This window comes from Elephas maximus, chromosome 22 (genome assembly GCF_024166365.1).
Source record: "Elephas maximus indicus isolate mEleMax1 chromosome 22, mEleMax1 primary haplotype, whole genome shotgun sequence".
Lineage (NCBI taxonomy): Eukaryota > Metazoa > Chordata > Mammalia > Proboscidea > Elephantidae > Elephas > Elephas maximus.
This window is the reverse complement of record NC_064840.1, coordinates 38,561,499-38,581,495: the sequence shown is the minus strand read 5'-3', so window position 1 is coordinate 38,581,495 and position 19,997 is coordinate 38,561,499. Positions and strand designations below refer to the sequence as shown.

The following is a 19,997-nucleotide window of genomic DNA, read 5'->3' as shown; positions in this document are numbered from 1 at the left end:
TAGAAAAGTCGTCATAAAGATTGGAATGTGGAGAATTCTCATATATTTTAAGGAAGTGTTGATACGCTTTATGCTATTTGCAAGGGGACACTTCCCAAAATTTCCAACAGAAGGTATAATGCCTATTCTTGGTACATCTATATTTTCTGCTTTGAATCTGTGTTTTAAAGAACTGTATACTATTAATGGGTAGACAGTACTTCAGGTTTGGGAGAAACAGCTTGTAAGGCACTTCTAACTTTGCTTCAGGAGAGCCAATGTGGAGTAAATACATCGGAGAGAAGGGACGTGGGAAACCAGTTCAGTTCATTGGCTATTTACTGAGCATCCACTGCACTGGGGACCTGTACTGGGAAGCAGGTATTCAAAGAAGAGAGATGGTGTCCCTTGCCTTCCAAGAGGTCACATGCCAGTAGACTTGATTTCTGTAGTGCAGGAAAGAGTAAGCTCCAAAACTAGAGTGCTGTCACAGGATGGGGTGAGATATTGTAAGTGAGAAGTAAGAGAGAAATAAAATATGGTGCAGAGAGAGAAATGCCAAAAGTCAAGATTTGCAAGTCTAAGGCATTAGCCTTAAGCAATCTAATTTTAGAGCAGACTTTGGAAGGAAAATTATGAGATCAGTTTACTACTGAGAGTGTTTGAGTTATCTACCCAAGGTTTTAATCTGCAATTTCTCCTGGTCATATTCTCTGTGTGTGTTTGGTGTGTGAGTTTACATGTGTGCATGTATAAGGGGTCTGAAAACAGAATAAGGGATACACAGAAGAGGAAGCAAAGGATCCTGAAAAATTCAAGCCTGCCTTCTGCCAGTACTGAGAAAAAAAAAAAAAAAAAGAGCTGGAGAAGTCAACAGTTTAAGGAGGATTATAATTTTTAGTCCAGCCTGGTTCATATCAATAAATATTTATTAAATGCAGGATAGTTTATTATGTAAAATATCAGGCTGTGTAGTTAGTTATAATGGTTTTAATCTTTACCCCAAATCCACAACCTCTCCAAGCCTCAGTTTCCTTTTGTATGAAATGCCAAAAATAACAACTATGTGTCACTAGTACAGAGAGTCAGATGAAATAATGCATGTAAAGTGCTTAGTAGAGTACCTGAAATTTAGTAAGTGCTCAATTAATGGAAGTGATTAAATTAAGTCATTTCACAAACAATTCTAGAGAAATCACTTACTTTTCCTACACTTATTCATTTAGGTGAACAAAGTAATTGGATTTATTTGGAGCAACCCAAAGGGTAGAAGAACCTAGGGCTAATGTGTGAAAATCATAGGAAATTATCTCCATATGTTAAAAGTAATACTTGGTAGAAATCAGAACTGTTAAAAAACTAGAACTTGACTGCTGAGAAGGTCCATCCACAGCATCTGGTGAAGTTCTTGATCGACAAACTTATCGAGAGGAAGAATTAGTTCACTGAGTGGGAGATTACCCAAGTGACCTGTAAAATCTCTCTAGCCCTCAGATTATATTTATGCACTGTGCATCCTTTGTGTTAAAAATAAACAAGAAAACAACCGTAGGAAACCACAGCCACTAAATACGCAGGGGTTTGTGTTAGAACATCAAATCAAGAATAGAGAGTATTTAGGGTGAAATTAGATCTATTAGGTAAAGTGAGGCTATATTTAGGAAGGCGTTGGAAAATCCACACACCCTAGCAGACTTTTCTTTTAGTCATCTGACTACTCAGTAAAAAAGTATTGAAGGGTCCTTTGTGGACAAAAAGTAGATACTCAATAAATTTTTAATGAATACTATGAATGCTGAATGAGCACAGATTCAGTAACAGGAAAGCACTCCTTAATGAATGGGATGAGAAAGAGATGGATTGGTGAAGAGCACTTCCTTTCTTCACATAGAACTCCCGTCTACCCCAACCTTTTATTATCATTATTATTACTTTTTTGTACTTTAGATGAAGGTTTACAGAACAAACTGGTTTCTCATTAAACAGTACATATACTGTTTTATAACATTGTTTAACAACCCCATGACATGTCAACACTTGCCCTTCTCAACCTTGGGTTCCCTATTACCAGCTTTTCTGTCCCCTCCTGCCTTCTAGTCCTTGCCCCAGGGCTGGTGTGCCCCTTTAGTCTAGTTTTGTTTTATGGGCCTGTGGAATTTTTCTCTGAAGAGTGAACTTCAAGAGAGAATTTGTTACTGAGCTTAAAGGGTGCACGGTGGCCACACTTTCAGGGTTTCTCTAGTCTCTGTCAGGCCAGCAAGTCTGGTCTTTCTATCTGAGTTAGAATTTTGCTCTACATTTTTCTCCAGCTCTATCTGGGACACTCTATTGTGGTCCCTGTGAGAGCAGTCAGTGGTGGTAGGCAGGCACCATCTAGTTGTACTGGTCTCAGTCTGGTGGAGGCCGTGGTAGATGTGGTCCATTAGTCTTTTGGACTAATCTTTCCCTTGTATCTTTAGTTTTCTTCATTCTGCCTTGCGCCTGAAGGGGTGAGACTAGGGGAATATCCTAGATGGCTGCTCACAGGCTTTTAAGACCCCAGACACTGCTCACCAAAGTAGAATGTAGAACTATCTTATGCCTTTTGAGCTAGGTGTTCTCTGAGACCATGGTCCCCACAGCCCTCAGCCCAGTGATTCGGTCCCTTGGGGAGTTTGGATGTGTCTATGGAGCATCCATGACCTTGCCTTGTACAGGTTGTCCTGGCTTCCCCAACCAAAGCTGTCTATTTAGTGTTTTTCCAATTTCACCTCTCCGCTCCCTCGTAACCATCAAAGATTTTTTCTTTTTGTATGTAAACCTTTTTCAGTACAGTAGTAGTCTGATACAATATTTGTCCCTTTGTGACTGACTTATTTCACTCAACATAATATCCTCCAGATTCACCCATGTTGTATGATGCTTCACAGATTCATCGTTGTTCTTTATCTTTGTATGATACTCCATTGTGTGTATGTACCCCAGTTTGTTTATCCATTCACTGGTTGATGGGCATCTAGGCTGTTTCCATCATTTTGCTTTTGTGAACAATGCTGCAATGAATATAATGTGCATATGTCTATTCATGTGACAACTCTTATTCCTCTAGGGTATTTTCCTAGGTGTTGGATAGCTGGAGCTTATGGTATTTCTATTTTTAGCTTTTTCAAGGAAGCACCATATCATTTTCCAAAATGGTTGTATCATTTTTCACTCCCACCAGCAGTGCATAAGAGTTCCGATCTCCCCACAGCCTCTCCAGCATTTCTTATTTCCTGTTTTTTTGATTCATGCCAGTGATGCTGGGGTGAGATGGTATCTCATTGTGGTTTTGATTTGTATTTCTTTAATGCCTAGTGATAGCGAGCATTTCCTCGTGTGTCTGTTGGCCACTTGAATGCCTTCTTTGGTGAAGTGTCTGCTCATTTCCTGGATTACATCTATGGATTATTGGTCTTTTTGTTGTAGAGGTGTTGGATTTTCTTGTCGACTTTAGAGATTAAACCTTTGTCTGATTTGTAATAGCCAAAATTTTTTTTTTCTCAGCCCGTAGGTTCTCCTTTTACTCTTTTGGTCAAGTCTTTTGATGAGCATAAGTCTTTAATTTTTAGAAGGCCCCAGTTACCTAGCTTGTATTCTGGAGTTTGTGTATTGTTGGTTGCGGTTTGTATCCTATTAATGATGTGTATTGGGGCCTCTAGCGTTGATCTTATTTTTTCTTCTATGAACTTCATAGTTTTTTACTTTATATTAGATCTTTGATCCATCTTGAATTAGTTTTTGCATATGGTATGAGGTATGGGTCTTGTTTCTTTTTTTACAGATGGACATCCAGTTTTGCCAGGACCATATGTGAAAAAGACTGTCTTTTCCCCGTTTGATGGACTTTGGACCCTTGTCAAAGATCAGGTGACTGTAGGTGGATAGATTTACATCTGGGTTCTCAATTCTGTTCCATTGGTCCGTTGTAGCAGTACCAGGCTGTTTTGACTACTGTAGCTGTACAGTCAGTTCTGAGGTCAGGTAGTGGGAGTCTTCCTACTCTATTCTTCTTTTTCAATAGTGCTTTACTTATCCGAGGCTTCTTTCCTTTCCATGTAATGTTAACAATAAGTTTTTCCATCTCTTTAAAGAATGTTGTTGGTATTTAGATTGGGATTGTATTGTATTTGCAGATGGCTTTGGGTAGAGTTGTCATTTCCACAATGTTGAGTCTACGTATCCATGAGAATGGTATGTTTTTCCTTTTCTGTAGATCTCTTGGTTTCTTGCAGTAGTGTTTTGTAGTTTTGCTTGTATAGGCCTTTGCATCCCTAGTTATATTTATTCCTAAGTATTTTATTTGTTTAGGGGCTATTATAAATGGTATTGTTTCCCTGAATTTCTTTTCATCTTTCTCTTTACTGATGTATAGGAATCCAACCGATTTTTGTGTGTTTATCTTGTATCCTGTGACTCTGCTGAATCTTTCAGTAGTTTTAGTTCCAGTAGTTTTTCATGGAGTCTTTTGTGTATAGTATCATATCACCCACAAATAGGGACAATTTAACTTCTTCATTACCAATTTGGATGCCCTTTATTTCTTTTTCTTGCCTTATTGCTCTAGCTAGGAATAGTGATAAAGGGCATCTTTGTTGTGCTCCTGTTCTCAAGGGGAATGTTTTCAGCCTTTCTCCATTAAGAATGATGTTGCCCCATGCACAAAAACTAACTCCAAGTGGATCAAAGACATAAACATAAAGACTAAAATGATAAAGATCATGGAAGAAAAAATAGGGACAACGTTAGGAGCCCTAACACAAGGCATAAACAGAATACAAAACATTACCAAAAATGACGAAGAGAAACCAGATAACTGGGAGCTCCTAAAAATCAAACACCTATGCTCATCTAAAGACTTCACCAAAAGAGTAAAAAGACCACCTACAGACTGGGAAAGAATTTTCAGCTATGACATCTCCAACCAGCGCCTGATCTCTAAAATCTATATGATTCTGTCAAAACTCAACCACAAAAAGAAGAACAACCCAGTCAAGAAGTGGGCAAAAGATATGAACACACACTTCACTAAAGAAGATATTCAGGCAGCTAACAAATACATGAGAAAATGCTCTCGATCATTAGCCATTAGAGAAATGCAAATTAAAACTACGATGAGATTCCATCTCACTCCAACAAGGCTGGCATTAATCCAAAAAACAGAAAATAATAAATGTTGGAGAGGCTGCGGAGAGATTGGAACTCTTATACGCTGCTGGTGGGAATGTAAAATGGTACAACCACTTTGGAAATCTATCTGGCATTATCTTAAACAGTTAGAAATGGAACTACCATACAATCCAGAAATCCCACTCCTCAGAATATACCCAAGAGAAATAAGAGCCTTCACACAAACAGCTCTGTTTACAATAGCAAAAAGCTGGAAGCAACCAAGGTGTCCATCAATGGATGAATGGTTAAATAAATTGTGGTATATTCACACGATGGAATACTACGCATCGATAAAGAACAGTGACGAATCTGTGAAACATTTCATAACATGGAGGAACCTGGAAGGCATTATGCTGAGCGAAATTAGTCAGAGGCAAAAGGACAAATATTGTATAAGACCACTACTATAAGATCTTGAGAAATAGTATAAACTGAGAAGAACACATACTTTTGTGGTTACGAGGGGGGGGAGGGAGGGAGGGAGGGAGAGGGTTTTTTACTGATTAGTTAGTAGATAAGAACTACTTTAGGTGAAGGGAAGGACAATACTCAATACATGGAAGGTCAGCTCAACTGGACTGGACCAAAAGCAAAGAAATTTCCGGGATAAACTGAATGCTTCAAAGGTCAGCAGAGCAAGGGCGGGGGTTTGGGGACCATGGTTTAAGGGGACTTCTAAGTCAATTGGCAAAATAATTCTATTACGAAAACATTCTGCATCCCACTTTGAAATGTGGCGTCTGGGGTCTTAAATGCTAATAAGCGGCCATCTAAGATGCATCCATTGGTCTCAACCCACCTGGATCAAAGGAGAATGAAGAACACCAAGATCACACGATAACTATGAGCCCAAGAGACAGAAAGAGCCACATGAACCAGAGACTTACATCATCCTGAGACCAGAAGAACTAGTTGGTGCCTGGCCACAACCGATGACTGCCCTGACAGGGAGCACAATAGAGAACCCCTGAGGGAGCAGGAGATCAGTGGGATGCAGACCCCAAATTCTCACAGAAAGACCAGACTTAATGGTCTGACTGAGACTAGAGGAATCCCAGTGGTCATGGTCCCCAAACCTTCTGTTGGCACAGGACAGGAACCATTTCCGAAGACAACTCATCAGACATGGAAGGGACTGGACAGTGGGTAGGAGAGAGATGCTGATGAAGAGTGAGCTACTTGTATCAGGTGGACACTTGAGACTGTGTTGGCATCTCCTGTCTGGAAGGGGGATGGGAGGGTAGAGAGGGTTGGAAGCTGGCAAAATTGTCATGAAAGGAGAGACTGGAAGGGCTGACTCATTAGGGGGAGAGAAAGTGGGAGTATGGAGTAAGGTGTATATAAACTTATATGTGACAGACTGACTTCATTTGTAAACGTTCACTTGAAGCTCAATAAAAATTAAAAAAAAAAAAAGAATGATGCTGCCATTGGTTTTGCATAGATTCCCTTTATTATGTTGATAAGTTTCCTTTCTCTAACTATTTTATTGAGACTCTATCAGGAATGGGTGTTGGACTTTGTTGAATACCTTTACTGAGTTGATTGAGAGGATCATATGATACTTTCCTTTTATTTATGTGGTGGATTAAGTTGATTGATTTTCTAAGGTTAAACCATCCTTGCATACCTGGTATGAATTGTACTTGGTTGTGGTGTATTATTTCTTTGATACCATGCTGAATTCCATTGGCTAGAAGTTTTTTGAGGATTTTTGCATCTATATTCATGACAAATAGTGGTCTGTAATTTTCTTTTTGGGGGGGTGTTTTGGTATCAGGGTTATGCTGGCTTTATAGAATGAATTCAAAGAAGTATTGCTTCCTTTCCTGTGTTCTGAAATAGTTTGAGTAATACTCGTGTAAGCTCTTCTTTGAATGTTCGGCAAAATTCTCCACTGAAGCCATCTGGGCCAGGGTTTTTTTTTTTTTTTTTTTTTTTTAATACCTTTCCAAAGTCTTGTTATATATAAGTCTGTTCAGATTTTCAACATCATTTTGTGTTAGTTCGCGTAGGTAGTGTGCTTCTAGAAATTTGTCCACTTCCTCCAGGTTTTCAAATTTATTGCAGTATAGCATTTTCATAATAAGGTGTTACGTTCCTTTTTTTATTTCAGTTGGGTCTGCTGTAATGTCCCCCATTTCATTTATTTGGGTTATTTGTGTCTTCTCATGTTTTTCTTTTGTCAATTTGTCCAGTGTTTTGTCAGATTTTGTTGATCCTTTCAAAGAACTAACTTTTGGTTTTGTTGATTTTTTCTATTGTTTTTCTATCCTCTATTTATTTCTGCTCTGATGTTTATTATTTCCTTCTGGCGGCTGTGGGCTTCTTTTGCTGTTCTCTTTCTATTTGTTCAAGTTGTGTAGCTAATGTTTTGATTTTTTTCCTCTCTCTTCTTTTTTGATATGTGCATTTAATGCTGTAAATTGACCTCTGAGGATGGCCTTTGCTGTGTCCCAAAGGTTTTGCTATGATGTGTTTTCATTCTCGTTTGATTCTGGGAAATTTTGATCCCATCTTTGATTTCTTCTATTACCCTGTGGTTTTTAAGCAGGGTGTTACTCAGTTTCCATGTAATTGATTTTTTTCCTTGCTCTTTCTGTTGTTAATTTCTACTTTGATGGTGTTGTTATCAGAGAAAGTACTTTGTGTTATCTCAATGTTTTGGATTTTGTTGAAGGTTGCTCTGTGGCCTAAGATGTGGTCTATTCTGGAGAAAGTCCCATGTGCATTGGAAAAGAATGTGTACTTTGCAGCTGTTGGGTGGAGTATTGTGTATATGTCTATGAGGTCAAGTTGGCTGATTTTGCCCTTTAGCTGTTCTGTATCTTTGTTGAGTTTTTTCTATATGTTCTGTCCTTTACTGAGTGTGGTGTGTTGAAGTCTCCTACTATTATTGTGGAACTGTCAATTTCTCTTTTCTGTGCTTTAAGAGTTTGTTTTATGTATTTGGGAGCTCTGTCATTGGGTGAGTAGATGTTTATTATGGTTAAGTCTTCATTATGCATCATCCCTTAATCGTTATTATATAACCCAACCCACTGCCATCCAGTTGATTCCAACTCATAGTGACCCTATAGGACAGAGTAGAACTGCCCCCTAGAGTTTCCAAGGAGTGCCTGGCAGATTTCAACTGCTGACCTCTTGGTTAGCAGCCATAGCACTTAACCACAATGCCACCAGGGTTGTCCCCTTCTTTGTCTTTTATGGGTTTTTTTTCAAAGTCTATTTTATCTGAGATTAGTATTGCCGCTCCTGCTCTTTTTTTGGTAGTTATTTGCTTGTTGTAGTTTTTTCTATATTTTGATTTTTAATAAATTTATGTCTTTGTTTCTAAGTGTGTCTGTTGTAGACAGCACATTGATGGATTCTGTTTTTTTTACCCATTCTATCACTCTGTGTCTATTTATGGGTGCATTAGGCCATGTACATTCAGTGTAATTATTGAAAGATGTCAGCTTATTTCTGTCATTTTGTAGTGCTTTTTTTGTGGTGCTAATGTTTTCTTTTTTCCTCTTACTCTTCTGGGCTGAGTTTCTCTCGTGGATTTCTTTTGTTTCTGTATTTTTTTGAGTTGTTGAGAATTTATGTTTTTCTTCTTTATTTTTAAGAGTAGAGTAGGTTTGTTAACTTCTTTGTGGCAAATTTGAAATTTACCCTTATCTTTCTAGGTTTGAACCAGTCTAATGTTACTTGGTATCACTTTGCTTTTCTCTTCATTAGAAAGTTCTATACCTACACCATTTATCCCCTCTTTTATTGTTCTGATGTTGTTGTCATTTAGAGATTAACCTCTCTGGTTCCCTGCTGCAATTCTTTTGGTTTTAGAAGGTCCTTGAGAGTTCATTTCCTAGATTAGTATCTGGCTGGTACAATCTTGCATCCTATATTCAGGCTATGGTCTGATGTTGTTTGCTCTCAGACAGAAGGACTCCCTTTAATAATTCTTGTAAGTTTTTTTTTTTTTTTTTTTACATATTCCCTTAATTTCTGTTTATCTGGAAATGTCCTAATTTCACCATCATATTTGATTTAGCGTGTTGCAGGGTATATTATTCTTGGTTGGCAATTTTTTTCTTTCAAGATTTTATATATGTCATTCTGTTCTCTTCTTGCCTGCATAGTTTCTGCCAAATAATCAGTTGAGTCTTATTGTTTCTCTTCTGTATGTGACTTTTTGTTTTTCCTGAGCTCCTCTCAGGACTTTGTCTTTGGTTTTAGCGACTGTGATTATAATATGCCTAGCTGATTTTCTTTTGAGGTCTATACTATATGGCATTCGTTGGGATTTTTGGATGGTCAGCTTTTCATCTTTCATGATATGAGGGAAGTATCCTGTCAGCAGTTCTTTAATGATCCTCTCTGTGTCCCCCCCCCCTTCTGGAACCCTGATCACTCACAAATTTTTGCTTTTGGCTGTATCCTACATAATTCTCCAGGTTTCTTCATTTTTCCAATTTTTCCTCAAACAGAGTTGTATCCAAGTATTTGTCTTCAATTTCACTGATCCTGTCTTCCATCATTTCAAACCTGCTCCTCAGCCCTTTTATGACACTGTTCATTTTTGAAATCTTGATGTTTATCTTTTGGATTTCTAATTGTTGTTTTTGTGTGATTTCTAGTTGTGAATTTATTTTGGCCTTTTGTCCCTGTATTATTTTCCTGAATTCTTCAATTTTTTTTGCATTTTCTATGAATTTCTCTGCCTTTTCCATGAATTTGTCTATTTTTCCTCGTTTTTGTCTATTTTTTGCTTCAATTCTTGGATAGCTCTGAATATTAGAGATTTCAATTCTAGATAGTTCTAGTTCCTTTTCTTCTACTGGGAAGTTATTTGCTGTTTTATTTTAAACATCTACTGATACCATCCTGTCCTGTTTTTTAATATATTTTGATGTAGTCTGCTGTCTTTGGGACATTCAGTAGTTATTTTCTTCATTTATTGATTGTAGATCTGTTTATTTTGTCCTGGTCTTTTGTTTTATTTGGTTATGTCTGAGCAGATGGGCTGAGTGTTCTTTGCTGTTTGCTTGTCTGTGGTCATACTTTTCACCCCCTTATCCAATAGGTAGGGTCAGTCACTCAGCTATTGTGCAGCAGGACAGGCCCAGCTGAAGGGAAGGGGCTGGGATGGATTGTTTGTGCACATACTAGGGCTGACAGGGCAGGCCAGGAATCAGTGCTGGGCAGGTTCCGGAATGCCATGTCTTTACTGCTTGGGGCTGTGACGTTCAGTGCATGGCGCAGGTAAGCAGGAGGGAGGTAGGAGGTTGTGTGGAGCTAATATGTGTATGAGAAAGAAGAGAAAGGAGAGAGAAACAGGAGCCAAAAACAAACAAGCAAATAAGCAAAAAAAAAAAAAAAAAAAAGAGTGCCAAGGGAGAGATGAGAAAATGAGAAATGGGGAAAAACAAAAAGAAAAAAGGGGAAAAGAAAGACAAAATACTAGGTAAAAATTTGGAAAATAAAATAAAAGCCCTTAGGAGTCCCACTGGTGCAGTTGTGAAGATCTGGGAAGTCACTTCTAGGCTGCACAGTATAGCCTGGCTAGAGTGGATATAGATTTCACACAGCACCAAGTATTCAGGAGACAGGAAATGAAGGTAAGTATAGAGAGGAGAACTGAGAAATGAAGAAAGACAAAAAGGGAAAAAAAGAAAGAAAAATAAAAAAGAGAGAGGGAAAGAAAAAAGAAATGCCCCCAGGTGTTGCTCAGACCGGGGAAATGGCTCCTAAGTTGTGCAGTGCAGCCTGGCTAGAAGGGTCTCCCAAGCTGCAAAAAGAAAAAGAAAGCAAACATACAAACGAAACAAAACAGAACAAAGCAAAACAAAACAAAGCAAAAAAAAAAAAAAAAAAGTCCAGGGATCCCACCAGCATGGTGTCATGGGCCAAGGGAGGGTTCCCCAGTTGAGTGGTACTTGACAGCCTTTCAAGAAGAAAAGATGGCACACAGAGCCAGGTGTTTGAGAGAAAGGAGAGGGAGGCAGTTGGAGGCACAGAAGAAACCAAAAGAAATGGAAAAAAGCAATATCAGCAACAGACAAATGGCACTCAGTGAGCTGGCTAGTGTGGGTGGGGAAAATCCAACCGGCCCAGGGCCGAAGCAATTGCCTTTCAGCCAAGAGACTGTGGCTGCAGGAATGAGAGGAGGTCAAAGAGGGGTGGGAAAAAGGGTGGGGGTTAGGAAGCATATATTGCTGGTTACTGGGTGGTCTGTCTCCTGCTGGGAACTTCATGAAGCTGCTTTCCCATACTCCCTGTCCACTGAACTCTGATGTGGCCAGGGTGAGTCTACACTTCCCGGCCAGCCGAACTGCTGCTGCTGGCCAGGAAGTGCAGAGGTAGAGCAGTGGAGAGAGGATGGAGAGTGGGAAAACGTGTATCACTTGTTACTCGGTGCCCTGTCTCCTGCTGGGAGCTCCACGAAACTGTTTTCCCATCATCCAATAGGAGTCCAAGATGATGAATCTCTGTTGCGTTAATTGATAGGGTTCTCTGTACATATCTCTCTTCACTCTCTGTTCTCTGTCAGTCTCTTACTCTATTTGGTGTTTGGTGAGTTCTTCATTTGACATTTCAGGTTCCAGGAATGAAGTTTGTCTCTCTTTTACTTAGTTTTTCGGGTCCTTTCTGCAGAGGGACAGTGTGACGCTTCTGTCTATTGCACCATGTTGGTTGGAAGTCTCCCCCAAATTTTTTATACAGACATCTTTTTTCTTCTCATCCACATGGCGTACCCCCTTTAAATCCTCTCATGGCTCACCCACAGTTGACCTAAACCTCCACAAGTACTGAGACACACGTGTCCTCATATCCTCTGTGTCCATTCTTACATCTACTATTGCATCTATTAAAGTATTGCATCTACCAGTTGTGTGTGTGTATTTGTGTGTGTGTGTGTATGTGAAGTATATCCTCTATCTCACACTCCACACGGGTGTTGAAAAAAATGACAGACTAGCCTGGAGGTATACTCCCAGGGCTAGGGTCAAGCTACCTCATCCCATTGTGAAGAGCTGACATATAAAAGACTCACAAAACACTTTATGAATTAACTCGAAATTGCTTTCTCCTTTTTTCAAAGAAAAAATAAGTTAATTTTTAAAACAAATTCCAAAAAAAAAAAAATAAAATAAATAAAAGAATAGCTAGCCTTGTTATGATTAGCACAGAGACCATGATAACTGCAGACAGTATTAAATCATCAGTGACAAGACTGGCTGTCTTGAAAATGATCTTGTCCATTTTCATTATTTTATAGAGGAGAAACTCAAGGCCCTGAAAAGTGAAGAGTGAGCTAAATGTCAGAACAAGGCTTTATCTTCATTTGCTGTCTTTCATTCCATATCCCACCCTTGGGTTCTGTTGTGCTGCTGCCATTGTATGGTTCTCTAAAGACTGGTTAAAGGTGATTCTATATCCACTTATAGTAACTCGGTAGTACATAAAACTGATGACTTCGACTTAAAAGATAGTTGTCTTTATGGCAACACTGAAGATCCATCTAATTAGAACTTACTAAACACTCACCCTCGCTAAATAGATGGGTTTGATGGGGAAAACTATGTTAAAATATTTTAAAATATATGTATGGCATTCATATCCCTGGGATATGAATGCTTTCAATCAAATTTTAAAACTTCAAAATTTGGTAAACAGATTCATTTTTTGTTTTCACTGTCACTCAGCCAAAGTAGAGGAAAGCAATATGATGGTTGGAGAGCAGAGGCAATAACATTACTTGTAGCCAAAATGGACTGTACCAAGACTGGAGGAAAAAACACAGTCTACATGGAATGGGGGAACCTTCTCTTGTCCTTAGGTGGTCATTTGCAACAGGACTTCAGATTTTCTTTTTGGAAGGTTGGGAAGAGGAGAATACAAACAGGGAGCAAGAGGGGGAAATAGAATGGGGTTAGGAACACACAAGCTTTAGTTCTGTCCCTGTCCCTTCCCTCATTAGCAAGGTATTTCTGAGGATGTTGCTTCTCATTTCCTCATTTGCAAAATGAAATGATTGGAAAAGATAATCCATGATGTTCGTTTTAACTCTAACCTAATGTTTCTGAAGGAAATATCTAGAAATGACACAATGTCCGTACAGCATGCAATATATTACATTCAGTAACAAAGAACTAATAGGAAAAAAAGCAAAAAAAAAAAAAAAAAAAATGCAGCTAATGTGGCTTGAATTCCTACAAATGTGTATGTCATATTTTTACAAAGCTCTTTTGTGATTTGAGAATTTAGTATTCCATGGAGTCATTTGCAGCAAAATAGCAAACGTAATTCCAAACATGTGCACTGGGAGTAACAATAAATTTCCGCCAAACATGTTACGATGTGGAAAATATTATCCCAAAATTATGTAGTGAATAACTATTATATGCCAGGACCTAGACCAGGTTCTGGAATATATACAGGAAAGAATAAGACATGATTCATGCCCTAGAGGAATTCATCATCAAGCAGTGAGGTGAGAGGGGTAAACAACCATAGAACTACAAAAGAGACTATTCAAATGTCCAAGATAAATTCATCACACAGCACATGTTCATCCTTTATAATATACTAATCTCAGATGACCCCTCTATAAACCTAATTTGTGGCAATATGCCAATTATATCCCAAGGTAAATGGATATACACGCAGACACATACATACAGTTGTTGAGCTAGATACAGCTAAAAGGAAGAGATGTAAAGCCCAAACATCCAAAAACTAACATTTTGACTGGTTTCTACCTAGTGCTCAACACTTAAACTGATCATTAACTTTTTTTCAATAATTTTTCCCCTTAAGTTTATTTCTAAATTCACATTTTAGGTGAAAACATTAGTCTTTTGGTCCATTAACTAATTGCTTTCTAAACACTAAACAGGGAAGTTCATTTTAATGCATCTGAATTTCAATTAAATTCAGTAAACGTTTATTGAATGTGCGATAAACTCCTACTGATTTGAAGCTATTCAAGAATTGACTTTTGTGGAAGATGTAAAAGTATATCTATTTGCAGATGACATGATCTTATATATAGAAAACACTACAGAATCTACAAGAAAACCACTGAAACTAATAGAAGAGTTCAGCAGAGTATAGGATACAAGACAGACATACAAAAAATCAGTTGGATTCCTCTACATCAACAAAGAGAAAGTCGAACAGAATCACCAAATCAATACCATTTACAATAGCCCTAAAAAAGATAAAATACTTAGGAATAAATCTAACCAGAGATTTAAAAGACCTATGCAAAGAAAACTACAAGACACTACTGCAAGAAACCAAAAGAGACCTACGTAAGTGGAAAAACATACCTTGCTCATGATATGAAGACTCAACATTGTGAAAATGTCTATTCTACCCAAAGGGATCTATAGACACAACGCAATTCCCATCCAAATTCCAGTGACATGTTTTAATGATATGGAGAAATAAATCATCAACTTCATATGGAAGGGGAAGAGACCCCAGATAAGTAAAGCATTACTGAAAAAGAACAAAGTGGGAGGCCTCACCCTACCTGATTTTAGAACCTATTATACCGTCACAGTAGTCAAAACAGCCTGGTACTTGTACAACAACAGATACATATACCAGTGGAAAAGAATTGGAAGTCCAGATATAAATTCATCCACCTATGAGCAGCTGGTATTTGGCAAAGGCTCAAAATCCATTAAATGAGGAAAAGACAGGCTCTTTAACAAATGGTGCTGGTGTAACTGGATATCCATTTGAAAAAAAAAAAGAAAATAGACCGATACCTCACACCATACGCAAAAACTAACTCAAAAATAGATCAAAGACCTAAATATAAAAACTGAAATGATAAATAACACGGAAGAAAAAATAGGGACAACACTACGAACCTTAATACATGGCATAAACAGTATACAAAACATTTCTAACAATGCATAAACACCAGATGAAAAACTAGATAATTGGGAAATCCTAAAAATCAAACACTTATGCTAATCCAAAGACTTCACCAAAAGAATAAAAAGACTACCTACAGACTGGGAAAAAGTTTTTGGCTATGACAAATCCAATCAGTGTCTGATCTCTAAAATCTACATGGTATCACAAAACCTCAACAACAAAAAGACAAATAACCCAATTTAAAAAATGGGCAAAGGATATGAACCAGCAATTCACCAAAGAAGAGATTCAGGCGACTAACAAATACATAAGGAAATGCTCACGATCATCAGCCATTAAAGGAATAAAAATCAAAACGACAATGAGATACCATCTCAGTCCAACAAGGCTGACATTATTCCAAAAAACACAAAACAATAAATGTTGGAGAGGTTGTGGAGAGACCCGAGCATTTATGCACTGCTGGTGGGAATGTGGAAACCCTGGTGGTGTAGTGGTTAAGTGCTACGGCTGCTAACCAAGAGGTTGGCTGTTCAAATCTACCAGGCATTCCTGTAGGATCGTTATGAGTCAGAGTCGACTCGACAGCTGTGGGTGGGTGGGTGGTGGGAATGTAAAATGGTACAACCACTTTGGAAATCCATTTGACACTCCCTTAAAAAAGCTAGAAGTAGAACTACCATAAGATCCAGCAATCCCATTCCTTGGAATATATCCTAGAGAAATAAGAGCCCTCAGAGGAACAGGTACATGCACACGCATGTTCATTGTAGCACTATTTGCAATAGCAAAAAGATGGAAACAACCAAGGTGCCCATCAATGGATGAATGGAGAAATAAATTATGGTATATTCACATAATGGAATACTATGCAATGATTAATCCATGAATCATCTCATAACATGGAGGAATCTAGAAGGCATTATGCTGAGTGAAATTAGTCAGTTGCAAAAGGACAAATATTGTATGAGACCATTATTACAAGAATGCAAGAAAATATTATTATAAAAACAGAAGAAAATATTCTTTTGATGGTTACGAGGCTGGGTAGGGAGGGATAGGGGTATTCACTAATTAGGTAGTAGACAAGAACTATTTTAGGTGAAGGGTAAGACAACACACAATACAGGGGAGGTCAGCACAACAGGACTAAACAAAAAGCAAAGACGTTTCCTGAATACAACCAAACATGTTGAAGTCCAGAGTAGCAGGGACGGGGGTCTGGGGACCATGGTTTCAGGGGACATCTAGGTCAATTGGCCTAACAAAATGTATTAAGAAAACATTCTGCATTCCACTTTGTTGAGTGGCGTCCGGGGTCTTAAAAGCTCGCAAGCACCCATCTAAGATGCATCAATTGGTCTCAACCCACTTGGAGCAAACAATGAAGAACACCAAAGACACAAAGTAAATATGAGCCCAAGAGACAGAAATGCCCACTTAAACCAGAGACTCCATCAGTCTTAGATTGGAAGAACTAGAAGGTGCCCGGCTACCACGGATGACTGTCCTGACAGGGAACACAACAGAGAATCCCTGATGGAGCAGGAGAACAGTGGAATGCAGGCCTCAAATTCTCAGTAAAAGACCAGAAATAATGGTCCCACTGAGACTGAGGGACCCTAGAGGTCATGGCCCCCGGACCCTCTGTTAGCCCAAGACTGGAACCATTTCCGAAGCCAACTCTTCAGACAGGGATTGAACTGTACTACAAGACAGAAAATGACACTGGTTAGGAGTCAGCTTCTTGGTTCAAGTAGACACATGAGACTATGTGGACAGCTCCTGTCTGGAGGTGAGATGAAAAGGCAGAAGGGGACAGGAGCTGGTAGAATTGACACGGGGAATACAGGGTGGAGAGGAGGAGTGTGCTGTCACATTAGGGAGAGGCCACCTAGGGTTTCATAGCAAGGTGTGTACAAGTTTTTGTAGAGACTGACTTGATTTGTAAACTTTCACTTAAAGGACAATTAAAAAAAAGAAGCATTGAAACCAGTGTTTCTGTTTTGTGTTTGCACCCATGTTTTATTTTTAAATCTGAATCTGCAACATAAAGGACAATTAAAAAAAAGAATTGTCCTTTATGTTGCAGATTCAGATTTAAAAATAAAACATGGGTGCAAACACAAAACAGAAACACTGGTTTCAATGCTTCTCCTACTGTCAGCAAAGAGCTTAAGAAGTCATCAAGGAAAAGGTACATTTGTTTACTTATGGAGACTGCTTAGAATTAAATCATTGAACACTTCGATGGGTTTGTCGCATCTCCAAAACAGTCATACTTCAGGGCATAGATCAAATAATATTCAATGTTTTGAACAACAGCAACAAAAAAAAAAAAATTGTCCAGTCCTTAAGAATAATCTGAATATTTTATTCTCAATGTATGTAATCCTAGGGCAGGATTGCAGCCTCAGAGACCTTCAGCTTCAGTGCCAGAGAGATAATGAGTTAACAGGTTGTAAGAAACAGTGCAGCAGTCACTATTTGCATATTAAAGATGTAGGATATTAAATATCCTCTCACAATTTCCCTAAAGTGTTAACACTGATGAAAATCAAAGACTACAGCCTCCAGTATGGATTACACTCAACATAAAGAAAACAAAAAGCCTCACAACTGGATCAATAATCAACATCATGATAAATGGAGAAATGGTTGAAGTTGTCAAGGATTTCATTTTACTTGGATCCACAATAAATGCTTATGGAAGCAGCAATCAAGAAATCAAATGACGTATTGCATTGGGCAAATCTGCTACAAAAGACCTCTTTAAAGTATTGAAAAGCAAAGATGTCACTTTGGGGACTAAGGTAAACCTGACCCAAGCCAGGGTATTTTCAATCTCATCACATGCATGCAAAACCTGGACAAAGAATAAGGAAGACTGAAGAATTTATGTCTTTGAATTATGCTGTTGGCAAAGAATATTGAATATTCCATGGACTGCCAGAAGAGCAAACAAATCTGTCTTGGAAGATGTACAGCCAGAATGCTAGATAATGAGACTTGTCTCATGGACTTTGGACATGTTATCAGGAGGGGCCAGTCCCTGGAGAAGGACATCAAGTTTGGTAAAGTAGGGGGTCAGTGGAAAAGAGGAAGACCCTCAATAAGATGGACTGACACAGTGGCTGCAACAATGGACTCATGTTTACCAATGATTGTGAAGATGGCACAGGACTGGGCAGTGTTTTGTTCTGTTGTAGAGAGGTCACTATTAGTCAGAACTGACTTGACTTGACAGCAAGCTTACCACAAACTTAAAACAACACAAATGTCTTACCTTATAGTTGTGTAGGCTAGAAGTCTGACACAGCTCTCACTGGACTACCATCAAAATATTGGCGGAGCTGAGTTTCCTTATGGAGTAAAAAAAAAAAAATGGAGTATCTAGGGAATAATCCATTTCCTTGCTTTTTTCAGCTTCTAGAGGCTGACTCATAGCTCCCTTTCTCCATTGTTAAAGCCAACATATATATATTTATATATGCTAACAACAGTGAATATTTTTTCTCTTCCCTAAAAAGTTTTTTCTACTCTAGGAAAATCAGCAGTACAAGACTGATGTTAAATAAAAACTGCCTTCTCCATCAGTGCTGGGAGACAAAAAGTGGTGAGAAAAACTGAGATAAGCTGAAGTGTGGATGACCCTCTAAAGGGGGCAGGGCTACTCAGCTTCAGCATTTTGTTACTAGGTGCAACAACTGAAAACCGTATGGAATGCAGTTCCACCCTAAAACACATGAGGTTGCCATGAGTCAGAACTGGCTCAACAGCAAATGGTTTGGTTTGGATTTGGTTCCCAATATTGCCAGATTTTTCAAGGATGCCAGAAATCCAATTCTTTGTGACATCAAAATTTTAAGTATTGACAGATGAACAAAAAGCCACACAATATTTCTTCCATTCCTGTCATGTAATTCAATAAAAACTGGTAAGACTGGTTAAAATAACTCTTTTTTCTATGCAGCCAGGGGCAAGTTCAAGGAGGTTTGTGAGCGTCCAAATGGCTTCTGCCGGGAATTTTGCATTGAAACAGAGATCCTCGTTGGCAAATGTTTAGATAGGCGACCATGCTGCATGCCCCTGTTGGATCAACCAAAAGCTGAGAGTACGGAGAGCACTAAGAGTGCTGCACGCAAGACCTGAAGACTTTTGTTTGTTTAGATGTTTCATTATTGCCATTCTCTCTCTCCTTTCTCTGCCTTTGGATTCTTACTGAGTTTTCAATAAAGCCAAAGTCAGCAAACACAACCTATTTTTTAAAATTCTTGTTATAAATTATCACTTGATTACTGTTTGGTTCCTAATATAGTCCTTCCTGTTGAAAATGACCTGTTTTTGTGACTGGATCTGCATCCTTTCACCCTTCATCCGAGGGGACTGCTCCCCTTTTCTTTTGGGAAAATGCACTACCTCATTCCATGGGGCCTCCCTCCCTAACAAACAGCACTGAGGAAACGTAAATAATCAAATTTCTCCAAATCAATCAAACTTCACCAGAAATCCAAATCATGAACAGAGTAACACCTAGATAAAAGGAAATTTCATCTGCAACCTTTTGATAGGCAGTGCTCCTGGCCGGTCCATGTACACTTGGCTGACATTCATGAGATTTCCCTAGTTCTCACATTTCACTGGGTCTGAATATTCAGCTTTTCTTTCTATCCTGTAAGCCACCATATTAGTTTCTTATTGCTGCTGTAACAAATTACCACAAAGTCAAAACAACACAAATGTGTTACCTTATAGCTGTATAGGCTAGAAGTCTGACACAGCTCTCACTGGGCTAATGTCAAGGTATTTGCAGGGCTGAGTTCCCTTATGGAGTTTCTAGGAAATAATACATTTCCTTGCTTTTTTCAGCTTCTACAGACCACTCACATATCTTGGTTTATAGGTACCTTTTTCCATCATTAAAACCAGCAATGGTGGATTGAATC

At 38.6% G+C, this 19,997-nt stretch overlaps 1 protein-coding gene across 1 annotated transcript; it reads left to right on the top strand.

Moving 5' to 3' along the window:
* The first annotated feature begins 257 nt into the window (after positions 1–257).
* DEFB108B (defensin beta 108B) lies at positions 258–19,203 on the top strand. Its single transcript, XM_049865485.1, has 2 exons — positions 258–360; positions 19,025–19,203. Exons 1-2 carry the CDS (start codon positions 258–260, stop codon positions 19,201–19,203), a joined length of 282 nt encoding a protein of 93 aa, XP_049721442.1.
* Positions 19,204–19,997: the final 794 nt, after the last annotated feature.

Bases quoted from the DNA above. Each gene is read 5' to 3' on its own strand.
- DEFB108B (XM_049865485.1), top strand. From the start codon at position 258: ATGTGGAGTAAATACATCGGAGAGAAGGGACGTGGGAAACCAGTTCAG. The intron at 361-19,024 runs GTATTCAAAGAA...TTTTCTATGCAG, and splicing joins GGACCTGTACTGGGAAGCAG to CCAGGGGCAAGTTCAAGGAG.